Source organism: Acipenser ruthenus, chromosome 18 (genome assembly GCF_902713425.1).
Source record: "Acipenser ruthenus chromosome 18, fAciRut3.2 maternal haplotype, whole genome shotgun sequence".
Classification (NCBI taxonomy): domain Eukaryota; kingdom Metazoa; phylum Chordata; class Actinopteri; order Acipenseriformes; family Acipenseridae; genus Acipenser; species Acipenser ruthenus.
Window position 1 is genome coordinate 24,826,376 of NC_081206.1, and position 24,800 is coordinate 24,851,175.

General features: G+C 34.1%; 2 protein-coding genes across 6 annotated transcripts in view; one reads left to right on the forward strand and one right to left on the reverse strand.

Moving 5' to 3' along the window:
* Nucleotides 1–1,963: 1,963 nt before the first annotated feature.
* LOC117424610 (forkhead box protein A1-A-like) lies at nt 1,964–5,563 on the forward strand. The gene is made up of 2 exons (XM_034041145.3): nt 1,964–2,182; nt 3,708–5,563. Exons 1-2 carry the CDS (start codon nt 2,111–2,113, stop codon nt 4,956–4,958), a joined length of 1,323 nt encoding a protein of 440 aa, XP_033897036.3. The 5' UTR covers nt 1,964–2,110; the 3' UTR covers nt 4,959–5,563.
* Nucleotides 5,564–14,723: 9,160 nt separating this feature from the next.
* LOC117422431 (mirror-image polydactyly gene 1 protein) overlaps nt 14,724–24,800 on the reverse strand; it is a 64,662-nt gene continuing 54,585 nt past the window's right edge. For all 5 annotated transcript variants that reach the window (XM_058991651.1, XM_058991655.1, XM_058991652.1 and 2 more), the window contains 2 exons: nt 23,085–23,315; nt 14,724–16,196 (listed from right to left, as the gene is read on the reverse strand). In XM_058991651.1, coding sequence (XP_058847634.1) covers nt 16,130–16,196; nt 23,085–23,315 — 298 coding nt within the window. In that variant the 3' untranslated portion in view covers nt 14,724–16,129. The remainder of the gene's footprint in view (nt 16,197–23,084; nt 23,316–24,800) is intronic.

The following is a 24,800-nucleotide window of genomic DNA, read 5'->3' on the forward strand; positions in this document are numbered from 1 at the left end:
TAAATGTGTTATGAAATATTTCCATAAAAGCCTACAAACTGCAAAATATGTTAGTCTCAGTCACTCAATTAGGGAACATTGGTGTAGAATACAGAATGTGTAGCATAGTCTATAGCTGTGTTGGGTGTTTTGATATGGTTCAGCCTGATACCCACTTCGTTTATTATTATTTTCTGGTAGGAGCGCCTAAATTATGGAATGCTCTGCCTTCATTTGTCAGGGTGTTGGGACCGATGCAGTTTTTAAGTCAAGACTAAAAACACACTTTTATAAAATGGCTTTCTTGTGGGTTTTAATGTAATTTTAAAATTGCTGCTTTTGTGTTATTATTACATGCATACTGTTATTTAAATATGTTACTTAAATGGTCTGATTATGGCAGTTGTATGTGTGATATGCTATACAAATGTATTGTGGTTTGTTCTTTTTTCTGCTATGTACTGTACAGTGCTTTGTGATATTTTTGTATAAAAAGCGCTATATAAAAGCAATAAATACATGTTTGTACCATATATATTCGAATAAAGATATATACAAATACAAAAACATTATTTTTGGCGCTTTGTTGGAATAACTTTTTGTGTTTTTTTTTTCATTATTATTATCAATAATACGTCATTCTGGACTAATTCAATCGGGGTGATTATCGCCCTTGTTATACCCTTAGAAATTAATTTACAGTAGGAAGAAAAGCCATTTCATATGTAAATCAGTGTCCGCAAGGCAAACTGAGTTTGTTTAGTGGCAGTGTGGGTTGCTAACAAGACTTTGAAATGTCCCACTAGATCAACATACTGTAATTGTACAGTACAATGTGCGATTTTTTTCAGTAGGCATGTTTACAGTTTCAACAAAATAGATAGATAGATAGATAGATAGATAGATAGATAGATAGATAGATAGATAGATAGATAGATTCATGTAATAATATTCAACAGGTGGCGCTGTTGTCAACCGACCATTTAGAAAGATTAAGAAGATTAAAGGATGTAAATTAATTAACCTTCAATAAATTCAGTTCTTGCAAACATTACTAAGTGTATGTGTATAAATGCATTTCTATGTCTTCATTTGTGCATATACAATTTGGCCTATAAGCCCACACAAACATTTTCAAGAAACATAAAAGGCGTTTTACAAGGAAACAAGAAAAAAAAAAGAAACAAATATATTTATAAAATAGGAAACAGCCAATTAACATGTAGATTTAGTTTTACAATCTTTAACGTTGTATTACTGGTGCTATAAAAACACACCTGGAAGTTTTCGTATCAGGAAATAAGCAGGGAAATCTATAACCAAAATACATTCAAATTCAGTTTTGTTTTGTTTTTGTTAAAATGTGATGGCAGATCTTCTGCCTTATCCCACATGTTTTATTATCTAAGAATGTTTAGTATTGGCACTCTCACTGCATGAGCTCTCCAAAAACAGCTATTGCAGGACATAAATTATTAGTTTTAAAAGCAAAATAACCAGCTGCCAATAAATAACATAATAATAACATAACATAATTTACAAAAATAAATGTCTCGAAAATCTTAAAGTAAAGCAGCCATATTGTATCTCTTAAGAGGATCACATACTTAGGAGTAAATGTTGCATTATAGGCATTCTATTTAAATGTCTTCATTCACCAGGTCTTTAATTTACCCCTGTTTCTTTGTCGATGCATATTATCTCTTTCCACTGAGCGTTATATAAACAGATTTGTCCAGATAACTACGTTTTTCCCCCCTTTGTTTTACGCCATAAAAAGCAATTAATCTAGTTTACAAATAGTAGTTCATTTTCAATGGCTATGAAGTCTGGCACCCCCGTGGGAGTTGTAATGCGCAACATGTCTCTGTCACTGCAGGTGTACCACCACAGCTGTAGGTGTTCTTTTACGGAGATAAAGACACTGGTTGTGGACAAATGAAAAAGAAGGTGGGCTGTTCCAGTGCTACGTAATCGAGCTCAACTCTACCTCACTTCAGATTCAATACTTCCTCACTCTTAAACCAAACCGACTGTCCATGCACTGCTTCTATTCAGAGCGGTCAACTGGAAAGGATTCCGCCTAGATTTGGTTAAAATTTTGAATGGTGCCATTTTCTCTTCCTCGATAATGTTGGGTACAGTAAAAATGGAAGGACATGAAACACCGGACTGGAGTAGCTACTACAGTGAAGCACAAGAGGTTAGTATTTTTAGACTTCTGAGTAAATATCTTTATTTAAAAAATGTTAACTTCCTTACAGGGTAAAGTGGTGAAGAAAATAACCCTGGCTGTCACGAGGATAACAATCAGTATAATACATATATTTAATTTGGAATGTATATCTTAAGATTGTACACGTCTCTTGCTTTTTTCCCTCCTTTTATTTAGCTAAAATTAGCCTATCTATCAAAATTAAATGACATAGTCTGTTGAATCCTCTCAATTCCCCTGAAACCCCTTTAGCGTGTGCATTGTTGAGAACAAAATATTTAGTTTATATACTGTATATATTTAAATAATAATAATTAAAGTTGACAATAAAGAGCAACTTTTATGACCAAAGTTTTAAGGTTTCAAATCCGCTTGGTGGCAGCAGTGTGTATGTAGATCATGGCTGATCTTTTCATCCGCTTTCTAGTGCTTAAACACCATTATTTTTAATCTGCTACATTAACAGACAAGTTATCGGGAAACGTAAACAAATAATTTAAAAAACAGAACAGTAGCACTTGCAATAGGTAACAGACTTAAATGAGAAAACAAGTGTATTTTATTTTATATATAAGAACAGTATAGACAAATTGTGTATTTAATTACATTAATAAAATTAAAAAATGCCGCAGATTGTGTTTGCTTCGTCCTCTTTTCTTTTCAATTATCCTGAAAATTGTTCTGTATAAAACTTTTAAATTAAACTTGAAATGCGGGTTTGATCTACGATTAGGCAGCAGCGTGGACATATGCGTGTGATTTTAAGAAATATACTGTTTATTTAGGTGTTTATTTATTTTCTAGCAGTATCTAAATATACTCATATTATGGTATACACATGATAATGATAATAATAATAACATAAGAAAATAATAAAATAGTTGATGATTAGCTGTTTTATCGAGCAAACTCGAATTGGAAATACGTAAAGGAAATCCTGGTGTGCATATCACTAAATATTGCATAGAAATTCAATGTAATCATGGTGATGAGACTTTTACTTTAAAGTGTTTATTTTGAAGTTTTGTCAGATCCATTTTGTACAAATAAACAATGACTACTGTAAAAAAAGTAGATGTTTTCGCATGAAATAGTATAATAATCGCATTTAACTGTAGCCTATATATCAGAATGTCGGTGATGTAAAAAATATATATTATATGCAGTAGGTCTATACTCAGAATAAGTCTGAGTAGTAAGAAGAGAAAAACACTGTTAGCGATACTGAAAAACAATTCTATAGTTCACAGGTCTGTGCGTGTGTCTCTTGTATTTTCAGAAACAAAGTGGCGCCATTTCCCTATAGATAATACATTGGTCATTTTTAAGACTTAAAAAAATACTTAATAAAACAAGCAATTGCCTTAGGGTTTAGTGCTTTACATCAACGTTTTAATTTTGTGTAGTTTCCATTTGCAGTTTCTGTTAAAGTATATTGAGTTTGAAAAGTGAATCGTAAAATGTGAACTCTTTCCTTTTAAATTGTAATATATTCTTTGCTTGACTTGTATAGGTATATCCATCAGTACCAAATAGCAGCATGAATTCAGGTCTTGGCTCCATGAACACAATGAACACCTACATGAGTATGAACAGCATGCCCACCAGTGGCAACATGACAGCCAGCTCCTTCAACATGTCTTACGCCAACACTGGACTTGGGGCCGGACTGAGCCCCAATACCATGTCAGGGATTCCTAGTGCCACCAGCGCTATGAATGGAATGGCAACCGGAATGTCAGCAATGGGCACAGCACTTAGTCCAGCGAACATGAACGCTATGTCAGCACAGCAAGTTTCCATGAACGCATTAACCCCATATTCAAGCATGAGCCCCGCTATGAGCCCTATGGCGTATGGTCAGCAAAACATGAACAGGACAAGGGAAACCAAGACCTTCAGAAGAAGTTATCCTCATGCCAAGCCTCCATATTCCTACATATCCTTAATCACAATGGCTATCCAACAGTCTCCAAGCAAGATGCTCACGCTAAGCGAAATCTACCAGTGGATCATGGACCTTTTCCCCTATTATAGACAAAACCAGCAAAGGTGGCAGAACTCTATTCGGCATTCGCTTTCATTCAATGATTGTTTTGTCAAAGTGGCCAGATCACCAGATAAACCCGGCAAAGGGTCCTATTGGGCACTGCACCCGGACTCGGGGAACATGTTTGAAAATGGCTGTTACCTTCGCAGACAGAAACGGTTTAAGTGTGATAGAAGGTTATCCAAATCATCACAGGATGGTAGAAAAGACCAGTCGAGCAGTTCTGGGTCGCCCCCTCGCGAAAGCAACAACAGCAAATCTGGCCAAATAGAATCGAGTTCTATCTGTAGTTCAAACCAGTCCTCCAGCCCTCAGACCACGGATCACAACAGCGGGAGGACGGGTACTGAGCTAAACACGAGCGCGGCAGCGGTACATACCGCTGTCAGCTCAGCTACGGCCCTGGCATCAGTGCCCTTGCCCCCGCACTCCCTGTCTCACGAGTCCCAACTCCATCTTAAAGGCGATCCCCATTATTCTTTCAACCATCCCTTTTCCATTAATAACCTAATGTCATCTTCAGAGCAGCAGCACAAGCTGGATTTGAAAGCTTATGAACAGGCTTTGCAATATTCATCCTATGGGTCTGGTATCTCTGCCAGTCTGCCTCTTGGCAGTGCCTCCATGGTCGGCAGAAGCAACATGGACCCTTCGGCACTGGATCCGTCTTACTATCAAGGTGTGTATTCCAGACCTGTTCTGAATACTTCCTAGTCTCCCTCTGCTAGAATACGGGACCGGATTTGGAAAGAAAAAATAAACTCTTATTTTATTTTTGCACGCATTGAGTGCAAAGGGACTGTTACTTTATTATTGTATAAAATATTTGTGTATGTATAAAAAAAATGTATACTGTAAAGTTTTGCCATGAGAATGATTGTGTAAACCCGTCTAAAACAGTGCAGATGTTCTGCAGGACGTATTTAAACCTTTGCGCTTGTAAATTACGTTGTGGTCCATTCCCCCCTCCCCTGTATAATGATACATAAAGATCCAAATTGTTTACATATGTGTTGCAATTTTTGAAAAAAAAAAAAAAAAAAAAAGTTAAGAAGAAAAAAAAAAATCGTTCACCCAAAGGTCTCTCTGTTGATTGGTATAGGTTAACGCATCTACTCACTTAAGCTTTCAAAGGTTCTTGCTTATGGGATGTTGTCATGTTTATATTATTTAGCACTGTTTTGCTTTGTGACAATGTCTGTCATTAACATTTTTCAAACAAGGCTGTATTATAGTAAGTAAATGTATTAACTGGATTTCATCGGCCACGGCAGAATTGCTTAATTTGAAATAAAATATGGATTTCTTTATTAAACAAACCTCCAGGCTTTGTTGTGACCTTTTTAAAACTCAGTGTTTCTTTTTGTTTTCCATGAAATAGTATTTGTGAAATAGTACTTTTTAGTGAAATAGTGAAATAGTGAAATAGTACTTTTTTTCAACGCTGTGCACGCGATATTACAACTCAATTTATAGATGTTGTTCTTTTTAACCTAGTTTTACCCACAATGTCCCTAATTTGTAGCATACTTATTTTTTATTGTATTCCTTTCTGGAATTGTGGCGATACCGGAAATGGCAAATAGATTTAAAGAGTTTTATCATTTAAAAAAACAAAAAACGATTTCATGAAAATATTTCAATTGCAACACAGACAATAAATAAATGAATCCAAAAAGACTGTTTCTTGGCGACCACCGTATTCTGTGGTCGCGTGAGCATATCAATTGTTAAAACCAAATGTTTGAGAACTAAGAATCTAACACACATTTTAGTATATATGTTAATGGCTTTAGACTACATATTTCTTATTATTATTATTTATTTCTTAGCTGACGCCCTTATCCAGGGCGACTTACAATTGTTACAAGATACCACATTATTTTTACATACAATTACCCATTTATACAGTTGGGTTTTTTTTTTTTTTTTTTTTTTTTTTACTGGAGCAATCTAGGTAAAGTACCTTGCTCAAGGGTACAGCAGCAGTGTACCCACCGGGGATTGAACCCACGACCCTCCGGTCAAGAGTCCAGAGCCCTAACCACTACTCCACACTGCTGCCCTATATATTTACGCACAAAACACCAGAATAAGTGATGTAAAGTATACAAAAAAATAGGCTCTATTGTATACGATTTATGATTATTTCTTACATATTGGGTTTATAGTGTATTGTTGCTGATACTCATATTTTAGGTTAACTGAAAATTAACCAATATGTGTGTTAATACCTATCTCCTGTATCTTGTATCTTTTCGTAGCCTAAAGCTGAAAAGGTTGCCCTGATATTTTGTCAGGGGTCAACTGTTTGTCATGTGTTTTAATGAGCATGGATTGATATAGATAGTTTTCAATAGATTTAAGAAAACAACGAAACTTGCTGGATTTTAATAAAAAAAAGAGACTTTAGAAATGTGCTTTTTGATAATTCTTTACGCTTTAGCGCAAAGCATTCATAATAAATATTAGTTTTTAAACATATTAACAGGTTAATTATAACACAATGTTGGTGTTTAATCACATTAACACATAACGATATTCAGTGGTTATTATTGCCTTTATTTGAACAATAAAAAGATTAAAAATAACGACTTGCTAACCCTTTTTGTATATGTGCCGTACACTGCCATAAAACAACTGCAAATAAAGACATTTGAGAATTATTTAAAGTAAAATAGATTTTAGGTTAAATCGATGTAAGATCAAATTAGCTTTTGTGATGTATAACCTTAAAATAAGTGATTTTGAACCTGAACGTATTTTACTTTGATCGTGTTCTTTTGTGCACATACACATTGGCTGAGGGACCGTGAAATGTGTTTAATTATCATGTAATTGCCCCCTGACGGGCGAATAAAATGGAGTGGCAAATCGAGTTGAGGATGGAAGAACTGCCAAAACTCAAAGAACCTTGAAATCTGGTGCCTTGGATACGCAAACCACTAGAATTACAAACTTCAGGCATAATCGGACTTACCACAACATGCATGGATACAATTGTAAAGAAAACAATGCCGAACGCAGCGAAATATTTCTATCATGTAAATGGTTACACACTAGCCGATACTAGGCATATACATCGATTTAATAAAAGATAGTAAACACATCTAGAGTTTGTACAATTTGTGACCAAAATGTAATATTCTGAGATCTAATTATGTTAACGGTTTGGGGGACTAGCGTGGTTATATTGTCTTTCTTTTTAACTGAAGACCAAACAACACTACTACTACTACTACTACTACTACTACTACTACTACTACTACTACTACTACTACTACTACTACTACTAATAATAATAATAATAATAATAATAATAATAATAATAATAATAATAATAATGTGATATTTTAGTACGACATAATTGTTCTAGAAATAAAAACATAGTTGATTTTTTAAAAATACTATCGGCTACATGCTTTAAATCAAGTGAATATTTTTACGAGTCACAAAACGCAAGCATTGTACGCAGTTAAATGTAACAAAGATGTTATAACTTAAAACTTACAGGCCTGTGCGAATCACTTCAAAAACGCAATTCAGACACTGATGCTGAGAGTTCACACTGTCCCAATAGTCTTTTTTTTTTCCCTAACCGGTGTTTGCTTGAATGTAAGGCTGGCCAGTGGAAGCTGCACTCACCATGTTTACAATGAATAGCTACTTGTTTGGATTTTTATTTTTATTTTATTTTTTAACAGCTGATCGCTTTTCTTTAATTAATACTTCATTGCCGCGACACGGAATGGGCAGCTGTCAAATAAAAGTAGTTTCTCACAAAATAAAAAGGTAATTGAAGGTTATATGTCTTCACTCACTTCGGCATAACATTGAACAGAAATCAGTTTTAAGATATACGAAAATATCAGTGAAAGTAGTATTTATTTATGACCTTTGGAAAATATCTCACATTATCCCAACGGATTTAAATTTAAAGTAAATAAAGGATAGGCCTCCTTATTACCTACTAAAAAGCAACAGTCGTTCTGTTTTAAAAATGTCGTGAAAAGAGTTTAAGTACACCAAGAGTACTTCATTATTATTATTATTATTATTATTATTATTATTATTATTATTATTATTATTATTATTATTATAATAAACTTTAAGAAAATGGTGTACATTTTAAGTAAGATATATTGTTGGTGGGGTTATTATGGAGGCTTAAATGCATTTACCACCCTAATTCTTTAAAACTGGCTCAGACTGTGTTCGATTTTTCGACACCATTGCGTTTAATGTCTAGTGACAGACAGCTCACATTTAGTTAAATTGAACGCAAACTCTGTTGTCCCTAACACAAGCTGCACGCGCAAACTGCAGTAAACACATTAGACACGTTCGTTTAGACCGACACAAGTTGTTTATAGGCTACAAACTAGTCTTTCATCACGTTTTCGCTATATGCCCTATATTAAAACCACTTATTATTACAACCATTTTATATAATAGAGATTTAAACTTTTATTTAATTATTTATTTATTTGATTTCTATAATGTGTCTAAACAATCTGAGATAACCACACATTGGTAATGGCTCTTTATCAACGAACTATTTACACTTGTATAATATCCTATGTGCTGCAGTGCACACGGATCAATAGGCCCTATTAATGGCCCTCTAATGTATTTGAAACAACCTTTCTCCATTTACCTTCTGAGATCGATAAACTTTTTTTTGTTGATTTCACAATATTCATACACAAATCGATGTGTCATCGCTCAGTAAAGACAAAAGGAGCGTGCTGTCCAATAAGCTTGTTCAACAGCAAACTACAACGTTAAGTGGAGAGGCAACATTCGGAGTGATACGAACTTGGGTCTTCGAATCAACAAGTATCAGAACATGGGCTCGCTGCACTTGACGTCTGCAGCTTACAGTGGACTATATAAAACAGACTGAACACCATTTTGTTTAATAAAAAAATACAGTAAATATACTGGCTTTTTCACACCAGGTGCAACTTTCACATCATATCGTGATAATCATTAATGAGTAAGTTAGGTAACGTGTATTTTTTAATGCATAAAACACTCACCTTATATTGCAAAAATAAATATAATGCAGTCCCGTTCTAAGATGTTAAACTGTTTTTGGAAATATTTTACTGCACTTTCTTTGAATCTATATGATTTTACACAATTCCAGAAATTTAAAAGCAGCGAAATTCTCTCATCCCATCAGCGATTTTTGCCGTCCTCTGTTCCACAAATAGAAACTCATTTAGATCTATGAACTTTGGACGAATCTAACCAGTCATCATCTCTGTTTAAATATAGACTTTAGCAGTCGGGTTTTTGTCTTGGTTTAACACATAGGCCTGTCCTCAAAAGGTAAGCAGAAGAAAAGAAAACAGGTTTTATGCTTTCTTCCGTTGATTCAAAACAGAACAAAACTAAACAGAAACAAAAACAAACGATATAGTTTGCCGCAGACTATGACAGTCTTATAACCGACGCTATGGGCTATATTGCTGAACTGGAAAGGGGGTTCGGCAGTGACATTTTTGTCAAATAGTAATTGTTCAATGGAATGTTTGGTTTCAAAAATATAAATGCTGTTTAAATGAGACCCCCTGCTATATTTTATAATTTTACCTGGAGTTTCTTTGAAAAAAAAAAATGATAAGGATAGTTTCACATACAAAAATTAAATAAATAAATAAATAAATAAATAAATAAATAAATAAATAAAACGTTTTAAAATTTTATAGAGTGTGTCTCGGGATACTTAATTATATTGATGTTCTCGTCTTCTTATTTCGTTACAAGCCTGCCTTTTAATAGTTTTAATTTTCAGATAAATAATAAATAATTCTGACAGTGTTATTTTACGAATGCATTTCTTAAAGATAAGCGTCCAAACTTAGAAACGTTAACTGAAAAAAAAATACGAGAACAAATGATACCGAAATGAACATGTACATCAGGTAATATATATATATATATATATATATATATATATATATATATATATATATATATATATAGATTGACAGATACATACTTAATAATGTTATCGTATATAGTAAAACTCAAATATCTGACAAATCAGATTCGGATATATATATATATATATATATATATATATATATATATATATATATATATATATATATATATATATATATATATTAGCTCAAATTGTAAGCCCTCGTCAATCTTAGAATAGCAGAATAGGAATCATGCTCCTATCATTTTGAATTGATCAGTTGTTCTTGACTAGCCTCTATTAATGTGTCACATATGTTATCAGCAGGCAATGTCCTGGTCGAAGGCTCCTGCAGCAACTTGTATTCTAGCTTATGAGACATTTCTCATATCCCCATCAAAAGCCGCCTCTCTTTCTTCAGCCTTATGGACAAATATTTCAACAACAATGCTCAACCCCCTTTACTTCAAAAGCGGCCATCAGTGAGGCTACCCGGAGACTTTTCTTCTCTCTCTTTTCATTCTTAGTTTAAAAAGCCAGTACAGGGCCAATGCGCTTCTAATACCTTTTGATGGGGATTGAATTCATTATCTCCAATAACACAATTGTGCTTGGCCAACGAAAAGAGCAAAGTAATACCCCTTCAGAAAGAAAGCAGCTTTCAAAGGGTAGGGGCGAAGAGGGAGAGAGATCTCTATCCGAAATCAGCTTTAATAGCAGCTGGTTTTCCATTAAAAATTATACAGAAGAACTTTATTAGGGCTTTGTACCCTAGTTATAGCCTACGGATTGCTTAAGTCAGGTTGGTGGTCTTAGGTCTTTTCTCCTCAGATCACGTGGTCATTATCTTTATTAATCCAAGTCCATAGAAAAGCTAAAACTAATTTACAAAGATATCGTGAAAATAATTGAAAGCTTTGAGTCATGACACGGTCTATTAGGCTAAATAAACTTGTAACACGTTATTGTATATTTCGATCATGGCACGTTCTGCTGTAACATAATCTTTTTTTTTTTTTTTTTTTAATATGAAAATGTTTTAATGTATTGGACCTCCGAAGAGCAAAAATACAGAAAACACCAACTGATAACAATGAGTTCATTAACGATGTTAATTAGACAAATCCTTCCTGTTTTTGTTTTGTTTTTGTTTTTCCAGAAAATAGGGTAACAAACGCGTTTTCCAATATTAATTAAATGGATAAAAGCTAGGGTGTTCATAGTCATAGGGGTATTTTTTTTTCTCTTCACATTTTTATTTTTGGCTTATGTATTTCAATAACCCATGCCCCTCAGAGTTTTAGATCACACACACTTATTCGTTCGCCAATAAAAGCTCCGGTCACCAGGACATAACACATTCTGTTTGAACACAGATGCTCACTGACCTATTTCGTGTCAAGAATAATCTCATGGCATTTAAACAATAGAAGTCCATAAGCCTACTAATTTCGTTCTTATTATCATCCAGGTGAAACATGTTACATTGACATTATGAACTATTTAAAATTGCAATCATATTAGCATTTCCCATTTTATTATAATCATTATATTGGCAAAATGTTAACTGGAATTACTACTTTACATAATAATAATAATAATAATAATAATAATAATAATAATAATAATAATAATAATAATAATAATAATACATTAATCACCAATATATTACTGTTATATCAATTGTAGCCTAGAATCAATTTCAATAAACGTATGCTGCTATGCTTTTGAATTACGTATGATGATAGCCATAGCTGTTAAAGACAGTCGTGAAAGTTTTGAAGTAGTCATTGTGTAGCAGGTGTCAGAGGCACGGATCAGTATGGATGGATGGCTAGGTTGATGGAAAAATGTATGTCATGAACGCATGGACGGGTAAATGGAGTGTATTAAGAAGAAAAGGCGTGAAAGATTTGGTGTCGTTATAGCAACGAGATCAGCCACGCTTTTCTCCAAAGCCCATTCAGCTCTGGGTTGCCGGAACACGTATTTAATTAAAGCGTATAAAAAGTTGTTTTGTAGTCTTGTCATCATCCGATCGGGTTCAAAACGGGAACTCAAGCTTCCTTCTGATGCTCATATAAGCATGCAGTAAATCTTGTAAGTTTTGAAACAACCTCGAGTAATAGTTACCCCTCAATTTTAGAAAATGCCCAGAAACCGATCCAATGAAATTACCACATTTAAGATACTGCTCCAGTAAATGTACATTATTGCAAGTCTGGGAGTTGTCATTTAAATGAACCTTTATCACTTTTGATGTTGAGGCTGAACAGCTGTGACAATGTATTTATGTAGCACTAGTAGGATTATCTACTAGAGAAACATAGAGTGGGTTTTAAAGAAAAGGACACCCAGGTTGTGCCATCTCCACGGTTACGAATGGAGGTGGACTGGACAAGCTTGTAATAGTGTTGAGCTTTATTGAAGGGGAGGTGCACTCAGCACCCAGTCCCGCCAATCCCCTTGTTATCAAACTGGAAACAACTCTTGTTTGTAACAGCACATGGAGAAAACCATCTTTGCCGAAATAGAGACCATCAATCATCTATGCATACACACCTTCCAACCTGCCCTCATTTAAATCAAGGACATTATGGACAACTGACCGAAATAAGGGTCACAGCATCAATATTAGAAAAGGAAACTGTAACTGATGCGGAAATAATTGTTTAGTATATTGTTCTGGAAAGGTCGGTTGATCCTTTTTGCCCTCGTGATGTTTATAAATTATTAGTATGCAAAGTGGTCCATCAATAGGTCTTTAGAGTCTTATAGGTAAAAAGTGTCCTGCAAGAGTGATGTTCTTTAAATTGAGGGTCAGATGAAAGTTGTACAACAGAAACAGTACAGTCTGTGTTTATAACAAACTGACCGAAAATCTATTACACTGACAATCAGCTAAAATGAGTTTTCTTTTTTTAAATAATTATTCATAACTTATAGATGATCAGATACCATTATCAAATACAGGGACACAAAATGCAATTAGAACCACATTTAGTTCTTAAAACAAAATACACACACATAGAACATGCGCTTATTATCTCAAACAATCTTGTACCTTGACTGCAAGTCTGGATACATGTATGGCGCTTATTTATTTTTTTTGGTTTATTTTATGCATGTAAAAGATAATACAAGCTTAGCCTACAAAGTGAAACAATTAAGCCAACCTCTAAAATGAACTAACTACCAAGTTGTGTACAGGTTAGTGTTTTTATCAGATACTGCTGGAATCATTCAACATGCATTGTGATTTTATGTTTCCTTTTGAATATTGGCCTGTTTTTGGCTGATAACTTAATATTTTATGTTTTGGCAAACAGTTAAGAGAACTAACAAAGCATGACTAAACCAACATACACACACATTTGTATATATGTATATATATATATATATATATATATATATATATATATACACACAAATAGGTTATAGGTTATTTATAATAGCCCCCCCTATTTCACTAAATTATAAATCAAGCACTTATTTGGACTACTTGCATACATTTAAACAATAAACAATTACATTGTTATAACTACTGTATGAATATTTCTTTCATCTCACCCCACAAAAGCTGCATTTAAATCAACAACAACAACAATAATAATAATAATAATAATAATAATAATAATAATAATAATAAATGCTGTTTTCTACTATTCAAGTAGTACAATTTTTAAAATAATAACTATAAAATTCGACCTTTAATAGATTATTATTTTTTTCAATTTTAAACCTTTGTCTACTTATTAATCTTTTTAGTTTTACGAAAACTAATGATTAAGTTAGGTAGGAACATCTTTGTAAAAAATGAGAACCAGTCTTTTACTATGTTTCTGGACTGAGGACTCTTATGATCCTTGAGATATTTGATCAGCCCCTAGTTAAAAATGGAGAACAATTAATAAACCAACACCGTTTTTGTTTATAGGCAGAATAAATATACAACTATTTTGCTTGTAAACAAACAGGCTGTACTGGGACAACACAGGGTGCCCATTACTTTTTCAAGGATAGTGTATATTGGGATGGCATCGGTGTCAATATTTGCATCATTCATGCTTTATTAATTTGATTCCTTTTGAACACATTTTACTATCTGGTACCATGGTTTGTAAACTTGCAGGCAACACAACCTGTATTACCTGTACTTTTAGACTGCTCAGGATCTTTCAGCTATCTTTTGCCTGCCATCTCATAGTTAACTAAAGTGAAATATTTTTGGTATGCAATGTCATACAATCTGTCCACAACAATGACAGTGCACCTTTTTGTTTTGCTGGCTCTATAAGAACATTTTAATATTAATGCAAGATGAAGACCGATGGTGAATAACTCTTATTAGGCAGGCAGGCTCATTAGGATACTGCTGATTGTGGGAACATCCAAACTCACCTTGGTAAAACTGGCATGACAGTACTGTTCAGTGCTAAATGAGCTTTGTTCAAATTCTAAAGTTTTACACTTAGAGAGGATGCTGATGTTAGTTAGAGAACTGTGGCAGCTGTGAACTAAAAATATCCAACACAAATCTCTGCTCCATAAGCAAATAGTTTATTAAAATATAAAAATCACAATCCAAACAGACATTTTAAACAGTTACAGATTGTATAGGCTATACAGTTATGCTTGATCTACCAAATATAAAGCCATATTCACAAAGTATTTACCACTGTTAACATTTGAAACGTTTATTTTACAAAGCTTCAAACAAACTCAATACGTTATACAATGAGATTCAGCATTTACCATAGTTGTTTCTTGCTGATTTAGTAACATTGCCTGTTGGATTTTTGCTTCACAATGATGGAAAGTTAGCACGGTGGTAAATGCTTTGTGATCACTGGGGGAAGCGTTTGTGTTGCAGTAGCCAGAGAAGACATAATAAACAACTCCGGGGGGTAAAAAAAAAGTATATATATATATATATATATATATATATATATATATATATATATATATATATATATATATATATATATATATATATAAAGGCAGATTAAGTTTATCAAAAGTACGTGAAGCTCTATATTTTGGCTCAGTTAGGTCTGATCCAATAACATATATGCATTTGTCTGTAGAAAATAATAATATTTGTCAATATCAATTTGACAGAATTGTGTGGCATAGCTCACTTTAATGGGAAAGTATCTATCTGTAGTATAACAATAAAAACATAACAATTACAGTAGAACCCTGTCCTATCTTTACTGCCCTCTCATTCAAACTAGAGAAGTGCCCTCAGCACCAGTATCAGCTCTGATGGGCATAACTCCCCTTTATCTAAACAGCTGTTTATACAACCATTTCTTCTATGTTCCAAGAGCAGTGCAGATTATAGAACTAACATTTTAGAAACAGATTTATTTTTTAAATATGCATTTTTTGTAAAAACAAAACAAAAAAAAAAAACACATGGCAACAAGTGAATTCTGCAAGTTTCTCAATGAACATCATTCCTAGCTTGACAAATATGGTTTGCACTGGACAATTTAAAGCTCTACGCTAGCCAAAAGGTCATATTTATAACTCAGGAGAAGACTTACCAGAAATGGAGCGAAATGGGTTAAGTGAGCAAAGAAATATAGTTATCAGTCTGAATTAAGTCCATTTGTGATACACAGTTCATAACTGCACATGGAAAAGTTTCCATTAAAGCTGGCCACAAATAATAAGTAGACCGTGTTCTTTATAATAGGCAGAGCTAAATAAAGAAATACAATTTAAATAACGAATGTTTAAGGAAATAAATTTGCTTAAATAACACAACTCAGCAGCAGAGTGGTTAAACATTTATGATTCAGTTTGATCTCTGCTTGGAATGTCGTCTGAGTGCACCACTTCTAACAACTGTTTGCTGAGTTAAGGCTTCAGTGTTTACACAGTGGTAAACGGAGCAGCCTGGTCACCAGATGTGACCACATCCCTAGACTCGACCTTTCAATCAGATCACCGTCCTGACAGTCCCCGCTCCAACCTTTTTCCTCAGCACATCTACCAGCCGCTCCAACCTGCAAGGATAAGAAGGGAAGCTAATGTTAGGAATGTACAGGCTGAAAGAGGCAGTGTTTGCACTGAAGCAAGCAGTCCTGGTGGTCATTTCTAAACAAAGCTGTACTGTACAGTGCAGACACTGGTCCAGGATGCAGACTCTTCCCCAAAAAGGGAAAGAAAAGAAAATAACCACATCTGAACCACAGTCAGAACTAGGCGTGAAGCATCTATTTTTCTTATCTAAATAACTGTTTACATCACAAGTGATCTTTTTTTTTAACACTTTCTGAACTTTTTATTTGGTTTCAGACATCAGATACGGATAACCTGTAGTATATAAAATCTATATATACCATTATAAGTCAACGTCAACTGAGTTTTCCAATTACACTCAGAATAAACAGAAATACAAGAAAATATTACATTTTCCACTTATCTAATATCAATCTCTACAGCCCTCATGGGGTTATAAATGAAGTAATCCTATCCATACTCAAAAAAACAAACTACACACATTATTGCATATTGTTTATTTAAATACAATGTAAAGGGTATATTGAGTTCATAACACTTTTATTAAAGTACTGCCCTAAAAATAAGTAATATATTGCTTTTTTAATATGCCTATGTTAATAACAGCTGCTTCTCAGAATTCTGGATGACATGTTGGGGATTATGATTATGACATACAGTAAAATCTAGCTGCCCTGATCCATCACTCATTTTCAAAACATTAAAAGGTTCTTTTGATTAACCAATTCATTCACAATGTGCAAAATATGCACTTACCACATATTTTATAAATGTAGCATCCATGCCCACTGTGCTCTAAATTAACACGTGCAGACTGAAATAGTAGTGTGGTATATGCTTCCAGCTAGGATTTGGTTATGGGCTAGTTTGATTCAAAACGTTTTATTGTTATCACCATTGAATCCCTCTCAGTTATGTTTGGGAGTATGACATATGTATGCAATAGTCAATATAATAGTAATGTTTTAAATGAACTGTGAAATTAGATTTATGTGTATTTAAGGAATTTGAAGGTATTCAGCAAACTCTCACTTTCCTCCAGGAATCACTACTTTCCTGCACATTAAATCACCCAAAGCAACTCTCTTTAAAAGGCAGCGCTGCCAGGCATTGAATACCAAGGTCTTAAGGGTAATTAGATGGAGTATTCTTTCAAAGTTGCATGTTTCCTTTGGTGACCACAGATAGCAGCATCTCGTTCTGCACACCCTGACCTGTGTGTTAATTTGCAGTTTGCTTATAACTTCTTCACAGAAGATGGCAGTTTGTGTATTACAACATGGCTATATTGATTTATCAGTAACAAAATATACTGTGCATACAAGGTAAGCTGAAAGAGTCTATCTGTAGTACCGCTACTGTATAACCTCAGCTTGTTGTTGAATAGTTCTGAACTAAACTTGAATGTTGGCACAAGCAAGAGAAATGAGGTAGAAAAGACTAATATTTAGTAAGGTCACTAACACTAAACAGATTGGGGCTTGGAATTCTGTTAACAATAGTTGCAGGAAGCTTTGCATCTTTCCATTTATTGGGTGTTCCATCACATTCATACAATTACTAGACAAATTCTAATATTGTAGTACATATACCAAGGCATTGCTGGTAAAGATGCTCATCTACTGCATAATGAATGGATTTGGAGAAAGCCCTTTACAAAGAAAGCAATGAAACACAAACACACACACAAGCCAGTGATGCATAGAAACCACGAGTAGAGAGAGAGAGTAAACACAGAATACACAACTACAGTACCATATTTTAATAAGCATATCTTTTGAGAGCACAGTGTTACTGCAAAGCTTATCATTATTTGTGTATACAGGAAAATGGCTGTATAAAAAAATATATGTTTCAGACATGTGCATTCTGAATACATTTTAGTATTTTATATATATATATATATATATATATATATATATATATATATATATATATATATATATATATATATATATATTAGTTTGTTTGTTCTATAACAACAATTACCTGCTGTCAGTGCTCACTATTGCCAGAAACTTCTTGTCTAATTCAATTGAATAAAATTTAAAAACTTGTCCCCATTTTATTTTTCATGTCATGACTGGCAAAGTCACAGAAACAATTAAAATGGAAATATATTTTCTCAGATTAAAAAAAAAACAGTCAGATAACACAGATTTTGGTAAAATGTGACCTTGTAGTCTTAATAAATAAGAAATTGCCTGAATTAAATAGACGGATGTTATAAATTAACCAAATACACACTACATTTAATTTACTATGTAGATATACAGTACACAAATACCGAACATAGCAGCCTTTCACCTTTATATTCATAAATGAAATCAAAGGACTACTATTAAAGAAAAAGAAATCTGAACTGAATGGCAAAATCTGGAGGTGCCCATCTGCAGCTCCTGAATTGATGAAAAGAGCTTTGTGTTTTTCACAGCCAAGTTTGATTCTTTCGGTCATTAGATATTCTGCTCAGATCCCATCAATGGAGCGGCTCTCTTACACCAATGTGTTAAATTCCCTTCCCCTCATGGTTTCCTTTGCCAGCTTTACTACAGAAAGGCTGCTTGGTTGCAGCCAAATTCTTCTCACAGCTGTGTTAAAAAGGATCGTCAGTGCTTCTTCCCAAAACCCATATGTGTCTCTCGCCACTTGCCTGTCTGAGGGTCACCTCGCATTCTGGTGCGATTATTTCATATTCATTCCCGGTCCTGAGATACGTTTCTTAGCCCTTTCTGGGAAGGATTAGCCCTTCCACTGGGTATAGCTCCAGCCACCCAGTCATTCAATCTGAAATCTACCGAGCACACCACACTTTGGATTCAAGATTCATTTTGTAAGCAGAGGAATACTTTAGATGTATACTGATCAAGCAACAAACCCTGGATACAATATTAAGCCATATCACTATTCATAAATGTATATGCCACTAAGATTGATTCTTTAAATAATGCCCTGAGATACTTTCAATCTACCAAAACCATTACAGCATGTGGCTCTGCAGTGCTGTTACAGGTGAAATTAAAAAAATATATATATTTGTATAGCATCAAGTTTATCGGATTATAGCCAAATGCAATCTCCAATTTCTCAGGAGGCATTATAAAGATTGGTGCAAGGCAGTTCACAATGATGTAGAATATGACAGACAGTGCCCCTTTTTTGACCCTGAACAGACACATATAGTTTAATCGTTGGAGGTACAATAATTGTGTAACCAAGAGTTTCAGCAAATGAAGTAAAACGGTACAAGGATTTTAAAGTCTTCTTTAAGGTATGTTGGTAGCTAACTGTCCTATATACTTTGGTATCCACCTCCTGAACCCACTTCTGCAACCCTTTGTGACAGTCTGACTTTCCAGAGCAATCTCAAAACATTCCAATCTGTTTATACAATTATTAATAAAAATTACAAATACGTTATATAGTCGAGATTTACATACTTCCAGACTGTCGCTGATAAAACCACTGCAATCAAGTTTTTGCTTGTGGTTTCTAAGATAATAGCATTGTATCCCACTGTTGTAAAGTAATTTAATACAAAAAGTACTTCTCTTATAATAATTATAGTAGGAATAGCCTTTCTTTGAAAATGGAATTGGTTTGGAATTAAGAATCATACATATTTTACCACACACATTTTGTTACAACTTGAATTAATTTCATATTGCCGTGCAGCTATTAATACTGATAGTTGCATTGCTGAGAGGGGAGGGTAGCCATGAAAGAAAACACATAATAATATGTAGTTAAAATAATAAAATTAAATAGAAAAAGTAGTAGCGGTAGCCTGTTGGAACAACTTCAGCACAGCAGATTAACACATTTATTTTGTGCTATGAGGGAATCATAAAGGAAACATTTAACAAATAATTACATTTAACCATCAATGTAAAAAAAAAAAAAAAAAAAACAACAGCAGCAAGGGTAACAGTAGAACACTCCAGTTTCATGGTCACATTCAGGTATGTAAAATTGGAATGTTTCTGTAATATCATTCTAAAATCTTACAAAGTCATTGTAAACACCCTTTTTAATGCAATGCATGTTTAATTCATGGTACTGTTCTTATGATGCGTGACAACTAAAATATTACCATAAAAAGGACACCCACTGAGGCGGCACGTTAAAGTTTCTTGTAAACCCATGTCAAAATAAAAGTAAACAAAAATAAAACAGGTCTTTCAAAAAAAAATATCAAAGTCGCTTGTTTGTATTTGGGGGACATAGCATTGAGAAAAATACAACATCTTTTACACTCCCCAGCATTGAGCTTTTCAGATGTCATCATGGTTTATCTGTCATTTTAAAGGTTCGCCCTTTTTTATCTTTATTTTGCCTGAAGTCCTTTTGTGCTTAGATTTAACCCTTCAATAACATTTCCACACTCCAGACATAGAAAGATAAAAAGAGTTCCTTGTTTTGCTACAGTAATTCACAACTGTCTCAGACTGGCATACAAGCATAGAACAGATCAATTCACGAAGGCTAACTTTTGTAATGATTCTTTATCATTTCAGATTTAAGCAAGATTATGGTGGCAGAATTATAGTACGTTTACTACAGGTTCTACAGAATTTTGGTCTTTTGGACATCTGCAGTGTTTGTATGGGAAAGTGAAACTGTGAAAGAGGATAAGAAGTAATACAGTAAAATAGTTATACAACAAATATTTATCAAACCAAAAAAATCTATAAATAATCTTAATCTTAACAGTTGAAAAAAAACAGTCCAGAAAATACAGAACATTCTAACAGGACAGCAGCAGAGAAAACAGCATCTGCCAAAGAGAACAGTGGTCTGAAAAGACTGCATGCTGTTGCTGTGTAATGGTAAGGACCAAGCTGTGTTATTCCTCCTAAATAAGGTTGAATGTTCTCTGCAGCTGTTTAGATACAGTAGACGCTGTATTTATTTTTGTTACAGAGAATCCACACTTTGATATAACCACCCAATCGTATCAACCACTTTTAAAATCGAACTGGATTCGATACGTTTACACGCTGGGCGTGTCTAGATTTTGCTATTGAAACTTCCAGCTTTCGAGTTGAGATCGGATTAGAAGCTGAGTGTAAATGTTGGAGCTATAACCACCCTAATTTCACAAATTAATTCAGATAAAAGCTAACATTTTGATTCAGCACACTAGTTTGCTTGTTAAACATACAGCATTAATGCGAGCTATTAAACTACAATGGTTTCATTTTTGTTCAGATAATGGTTTGCTTTCCTACAAAATTAAGTTAATTCATAATTTAGTAAATATACCGAATACCCTTTCTGCAGGTAAAATAGATGACTAATATACACTTAATGCCATGTCTCCACTGCATTGCAATGCTGCACTCATTAGGCTCTTGAAGAGAACACTTTGGAGGCTTTGTTATAGCCTCTTGCAATTGCAAAAACAAGGCCTTTGAAGCTAAATTAAATCACAGTAAATAATCTGTTATAAGGACAATAAAGAAACTCCCCTTTTTAACTGAACCTGGGGAAACTTTCCCTGTGTCTTCCCAGAGCCCTAAACTGTCTACCCCCATCTGCTAATTCATCCAGCAAACAGATCAAGCCACTGGTGCAAAAGTATGTTTGCTTTCTGCTGAGAACCCCTGTGTGACCCTTTCTGGAGAGCACGGATACATCTGGGAGAACTGCCCAGACAGTGCACAATCATCAGCATGGAGACTGGCTTCACAATTTACATTTTCTTTGCTTTTTAATTGCACCATTTTTTTCAGGGAGGTGGGGTGAACTGTTTCAAAGCAACACCTAATCCTAACTTCCAAGACTCCCTTAAATTGTATTTGCGCATGATACAGCTACAAACATACAAACTCAAAAGGTCTTGAAACAGACTTGCTGCAGCAGACAGCTATGTATTTTTTTACCATGTACAAAAATCCTAAATCTGCCTAGACATGACAATACAGTAGTCTCCATCTAAGAGAACACCCCTCGGGAAGCAAGCAAAGTTCTCTTAGCCAAAGGGTTCTCCAAGACAGAGTTGACCACAGACACAATATGGATCAATAAATAAATATGTATTACTTGTCATGACGCATGTGCATCAACATATGAAATGAATAGAATAAATGAGAAAAGCAATAGGCTAGTGTATGTTAATAAACTATAAGTAACACACAAACTAACATTAATAAACCAACTGTCAAACTAAATTAACACAGTATCCCTACACACATTAAAAAATGCAGCAACAGCTCTAGATTAATTATGAATACATGTAAAGTAGCAATATTCAAGACACACACAAAATTATTTAACAGAATGGTGAAGCAACTCACCAGAATGGGAAACACCAAATTGCTCGCTGACTTGTGTCTGATTTAGGTGGTGTTCCTATATGCAGATATTCCTATGTCTATGAGTCACATGATTATGCTATTCTCCCAGGCAGGAAATTACAGGCAAAGAGGTGGTTATGTGCTTTTTTTGTGTGGGTATTGATTGATATGCCTGGGTATGAAACTGTTTTTATGGACTACCTAAGAATTTGTTGTTGGACATTATACTCCCCTAACTCTTAGAAAGAAATTCAGAAAGAATTTAGAAATTCTGCTGTCCTGTCAATCTTTTTTTGTTGTTGCTGGTTAATAGCATGTAAACTCAATATGGCATCAGTACCTTTTATAGTACTTTATAGGCCACCAAGAAAGGCAAAGCCTGTTACAGTGTTGTACAAGCCTGACTGTAAAAGTAACAGAATAGAGAACAGTTGATGTGAACAGACATAAAAAAGGCCCTTTACATGGCTGCTTGATACTGGAATTCAATAGGGGAAAAACAACAAAAACAACAAGAACAGGCCGTCTCTTATCAACTAATCCTTTCAAAGCGAGACAAAGCAAGCAACTTACTTTTGAACTTTTTCATTAGCCTCTTTTTGGGCCTCCAAGGACTGTTGGAGCTGGGCCTCCATGTTTGCACGCTCCGAGAGGGCAAGCTGCAGCTGGGTGATGAGCTGGTCATTGTGGAGGTTGGCGAGTGACACAATACCCTCTTTGGAGTGGAGAGCGTCTTCATAGGTGCTCAGAGTGCTTTGAAACTGCTCTTTCAAGCTGGCCTCTTGTGACAAAGACTTGTGTAAACTGTGGACAATAAAGAAATATTTATAAAATCGCTGGAAAACTGTTGCACCCATTTCATACAGTTAAATACAGTATATTTTAAAATGGACAACAAAGTGTTCCATATGAATCCCGATTTTGTAACCCCTTTAATAAATTGCCTAACTGCAATATTGCGTTGTTCATTGCTTCTTTATAGAAATAAAAATAAAGCACTTTCTAAAACATAAAAAACAAAATCATAAAAAGGAAAACTTATTACTGTATTGTTCCAAAAACATTTTTGTTTTCCATGCATTCCTTATTAAATGACAAAGCCTTTCAGCTACAGTAATTTAGTAGAAATGTACTTTTTGTTTATCCTTTGCAGGCAGTGTTCAAAAGCAGTTTTGAGTACTTATCAGTCCTCTTGCTTTTTTTATCCGCAAGCAAAACTGGACTAGTTTTTATTTCATATATATATATATATATATATATATATATATATATATATATATATTAGAATGGTATATGGGCTTTTTCCCCCACATCAGACACTCTGAGGTAGGGGCTCTATTAATTAACCTGGCAGATGTGAAGCAGAAGCACAATTTTTTTAAAAAATTTACATAACAATTACTTTGAGGGCTGTAACTGCCCATGTGTTCTGTAGCGACTCTGTCTGTGTGTATTATTAAAGCATGGGGTTGTGTCAGTGGGTGGTTCACAGACCCCCTCAACAGTGTTTTTTCAGATAAAGATACTGTACTTAATCAGGGACACCTGATGTGTTATTGGGAATTTTTTTAAACAGTTTTGCTCAGAGTTGTCTTAAATGTGTACCAATGGCTTTGACAGCCACATAAACGTACAGTAAATGAACATGTAAAGTTCTATTCGAAAGATGAAGGGTGACTGAGGAACGTGAGGGTCAAGATAATGCGGACTATAATAAATCACTTGTAATAAAAAACAAACCATGAAAATATAATAGTGAATGCATGAGAGAAAAGCTATTCAACAACAAACATTATATATATATATATATATATATATATATATATATATATATATATATATATATATATATATATATATATATATATATAAATACAAGCTTTTTACTCTTGATATATTTGAAGTATCTCCTGTTGCTTGACTTTCACCAGCTGCGCAATCTTCACCAGAGCAGGATTTTGTTTTGACAATGAATGCATCATACACCTGTCATTACAAAGGTTTGTTTGCACTACTGAACAAAAACGTGCCGCGTTGTAAAGGTAGCACGAAACATATTTGATGTATGTTTCTATATTTATTGAGTTATGTTTTTCATTCTACCTTAAATATCTATATCTTTGTAGAGACACGTGTTTACTCAACATATTTCTCTTTTATAGCCATAGTTGTTTAATTGGCTATCAAAACAGAGTCTTCTCGATAATATATGAAAATGATGCTTTAAAACTTTTCAATCTGAAAGAGTGAAAAATGTTCACATCAAAACCAATGGATGCGCAAGCAGAT